General features: G+C 28.0%; 1 protein-coding gene across 1 annotated transcript; it reads right to left on the bottom strand.

Moving 5' to 3' along the window:
• Window positions 1-490: 490 nt before the first annotated feature.
• LOC129891831 (transcription factor bHLH120-like) lies at window positions 491-2,821 on the bottom strand. The gene is made up of 3 exons (XM_055967316.1): window positions 2,507-2,821; window positions 1,711-2,052; window positions 491-553 (listed from the first exon to the last, which is right to left on the bottom strand). Exons 1-3 carry the CDS (start codon window positions 2,819-2,821, stop codon window positions 491-493), a joined length of 720 nt encoding a protein of 239 aa, XP_055823291.1.
• Window positions 2,822-3,846: the final 1,025 nt, after the last annotated feature.

The following is a 3,846-nucleotide window of genomic DNA, read 5'->3' as shown; positions in this document are numbered from 1 at the left end:
TAAAAATTATTTTTAATAAAGTAAGTATAAAAAGAAGAAATACAGAGTTAAAATTTTTATTATTTTTGGCTAAAACCATTTATGTGTTTAAAGATATTTGGACAGAAAAAGAAAAAAAAAGTACACGACTGAAACAAATAATATATTGCACCAAAAATAAGAAATGTAAAAATATAAAGTTGAGATAAAATCTGTGTGACATATTAAGAATAAGAAAATATAGGTAACTTGGAATAAATAAACCATTTTACGTATATGATTATGTGGCAATTAAAATTTTTAAAGTTCCCTACTTAGAAGCTATATTTTCTGTTTTTATGCTTAAAAGAAAGTGTAATCATGCATTCACGCTCTTTTATATGTAAACATTCATATGGGTGAAGGTTCTCAAATCGCGGAAACAAGTTCAGAGAGATAATTAGGACAAGCATCAATTTAAATATATATTGAACTAAAAGTGTCAAGTTCAAAAAATCCCAAAATATTATGCCTAAGATAAACTCATTAACTTGGATCGTAGCATTGCAAGATCAATATCCCCTCTTGTATTAACCTGCACATAAATAAGTTTCAAATATATTTAGTTCTTTCACTACACATAAAGTCAAGCTTGTTTTAATTTTATTTATGTGACATAGTTTGTTTTAAAATGGAGTTTAATAACATTTATGTGACTAGAGGTTTTTCCCCGGAAAAAAAATGGGTAGTCTAAAATTTATTATTTTCGAATACAAAAATGTGTCACTATTTTTTGAATGGACTAACAAAAAAGTAATACTATTCAAACTGAAATAGAGGAAGTAAACATTTAGCAAACATATGTCTAAAAAGAAATAGATTCGCCAAAAAATCTTGAATATATATATATGTGGTATAGTGAATGATATTGCTATCAGAAAACAACCGTTCTACCTTGGTAGGAGTAAGGTCTGCGTACATTCTACTCTTCCCAGACCCCATGTTGTGGGATTTCACTGAGTTGTTGTTGTTGTTGAATGATATTGCTCTTCCTTAATAAGAGGTTCTGGTTTTAAGTCATAGGGTATGACAAAATTATTGATAGAGAGTGCTATGATCCCCATTCCCCGAATGGACTCTACCCGACATGAATCTCAATTAATCAGGCTCCAATACAGATATCAAACACCAAATAAAAAAATAAAAGAAAAACTGAATTAATATATGAACTTCGTCGCTAATCTGTAACTATTTTTCTAGGAGCGAAAAAAAATCCGTTGCTAAATCGAATGAGCCACGAATTTTGCTGTTTAGCTACAAAATTTATTTCGCTAAATCCTGTTGTTTTTTTCGTAGTGTTTGGGATATAAACTTTTACCCTATTAAATTATTTATGTTTGTTGGAACAAATAATCTGCCTTATTTTTTTGTAGATGTATAGTTCAAACAATGTATAGTAATTTGATTCTTCCTCTTAGTCTTGTGATGAATAAGCATTCATTTATTACTATTATTATCGTCTTTTATTTGATTCGTACTTAGTGGCACTATATATGTATTATGGCAATTTCCCCTCATTTTTGAAAAACAAAACAAAAACAAGGGTGGCCACGAGTTTGTACATAATGTATTAATTAATAAAAGTTAGAAGGCACAAGACACTTGATTAAACATCAAATTAGTTAAGCAAATTATTTAAAAAAATGTACGTACTATTTGAAAATTAAGAAAAGAGAAGATTAAGCAACTTACCTTAGATTGAATGATGTGATGAAGCCTTTGATCAATTGTGGAGGAAACACAACTATTAACAATAAGTCCTTCTTTCATAACTACTTTAAGCACTTTTGAAAGAGAAATCCCTCCTTTTATTGAAATTTCCACTCCTCCATTGCATGATTTCACTATTATTCTATCTTCATCATCATCACTTAATTTCATAGAGGAAGAAGATGGTGCCAATTGAGAGCTACAAATATTATTTTTCATTTCTTTCAATTTTTCTCTTTTTATTTCCAAGTCCTCTATATTCTTCCTCAAGTCTTTTACATAATCCACAATCTCTTCTAGATGATCAGATATAGATCTCTTTCCCTGTATTAAAAAGATTTATATTATAAGAATTATCACAAATGCTAATTCTCGAAATGTTCCACACCAATTGGAGACTCTAATATACCCCTTTATACCTAGAATTGAATATTTAGAGTGTGAATAATATAATATGGGGCTCACCATCAGGTAAACAAAGAATTGAGATAGACCAACTAAATTAACTCTCGAGAAGAGAATTAACAAAAATCATACTCCAATGTAGTACGTACACTTATCAAATGAGAATCATTTTATAGATAAATGATTCTTTTAAATATAAGCTAGTACGGCATAGATCTGACGTTTTATTAATGATAGAGAGTGTTTGCATTGTACTCACCAATCAAACACCGATAATATTTTTCATGAAAAAAATAAAAATAATTTTCGTGAAAAATATCTTTCTTCCTATCAAAATCAATCGTGTAAATGTAAATGTTGTTGTTATACATACCATGAGATACTTGGAAGGAATAAGAAGGCGCAAACGCTGGTAAAGCTTAGCCATATCGCGCCTTCTTTGCCTTTCAACATCTTTGCGTAAGACTTTCTTCTTCTCTTTCTCTTTAGGAGGATCTTGACTTTGATCATCATCAACAATAGTAGTGGTGATAGTTGGCTTCTTTCCATCATTAGAGTTCTGTGTTTGTGATGAAATAATTGATGAATCATGTTTTTCTAAACTAATAGCCGAAAGACAAGGAGGAGGAGAAGAAAAAAAGTTCAATAGTTGATCTAATTGGTCAAAGTCAAATTCCGAATCATCCATTGTTTTCTTATGCCCAAGATGACTTAATTTTTAGTTGTGGTTATTGCTATTGGTCTTTTATATATAATTGGATGAACTAATCGAGGTTTTCAGGATAAGAGCGGGATTGTTCGAATGGTAAATGACAATCAGTTTCAATCTTAAAGTTATGGGTTTCAATCATTAGAAAAATAAAAAAGTGCGAAAATTTTGAGGAGGGGCAAAAGAAGGTATACAGTTGAATTCTCACTAATAAGGTGAAAATTCAGGTAGCTAACCAGATGAGTTACAAAAATTCCACTTAAAAATATCACATTTTTATATTAGAAAAAAATTATTTTTAAAATTATCATTTTTTACTCTTAATGAAATGAATTATATCCATACAAATAAGGTGGAAATTCAGGTAGCTAACTAGATGAGTTACAAAAATTCCACTTAAAAATATCACATTTTTATATTAGAAAAAAATTAATTTTAAAATTATCATTTTTTACTCTTAATGAAATGATTTATAGTCATACAAATAAGGTGAAAATTCAGGTAGCTAACCAGATGAGTTACAAAAATTCCACTTAAAAATATCACATTTTTATATTAGAAAAAATTAATTTTAAAATTATCATTTTTTACTCTTAATGAAATGAATTATAGCCATACAAATAAGGTGAAAATTCAGGTAGCTAACCAGATGAGTTACAAAAATTCCACTTAAAAATATCACATTTTTATATTAGAAAAAATTAATTTTAAAATCATCATTTTTTACTCTTAATGAAATGATTTATAGCCATACAAATAAGGTGAAAATTCAGGTAGCTAACCAGATGAGTTACAAAAATTCCACTTAAAAATATCACATTTTTATATTAGAAAAAATTAATTTTAAAATTATCATTTTTTACTCTTAATGAAATGATTTATAGTCATACAAATAAGGTGAAAATTCAGGTAGCTAACCAGATGAGTTACAAAAATTCCACTTAAAAATATCACATTTTTATATTAGAAAAAATTAATTTTAAAATTATCATTTTTTACTCTTA

Source organism: Solanum dulcamara, chromosome 6, assembly GCF_947179165.1.
Source record: "Solanum dulcamara chromosome 6, daSolDulc1.2, whole genome shotgun sequence".
Taxonomy (NCBI): domain Eukaryota; kingdom Viridiplantae; phylum Streptophyta; class Magnoliopsida; order Solanales; family Solanaceae; genus Solanum; species Solanum dulcamara.
The sequence above is the reverse complement of the archived record's forward strand: the minus strand, read 5'-3'. Positions and strand labels throughout refer to the sequence as shown.

Bases quoted from the DNA above. Each gene is read 5' to 3' on its own strand.
- LOC129891831 (XM_055967316.1), bottom strand. From the start codon at position 2,821: ATGGATGATTCGGAATTTGACTTTGACCAATTAGATCAACTATTGAAC. The intron at 2,053-2,506 runs GTATGTATAACA...TTTTTAATACAG, and splicing joins TTCCTTCCAAGTATCTCATG to GGAAAGAGATCTATATCTGA. The intron at 554-1,710 runs GTAAGTTGCTTA...ATTTATGTGCAG, and splicing joins ATCACATCATTCAATCTAAG to GTTAATACAAGAGGGGATAT.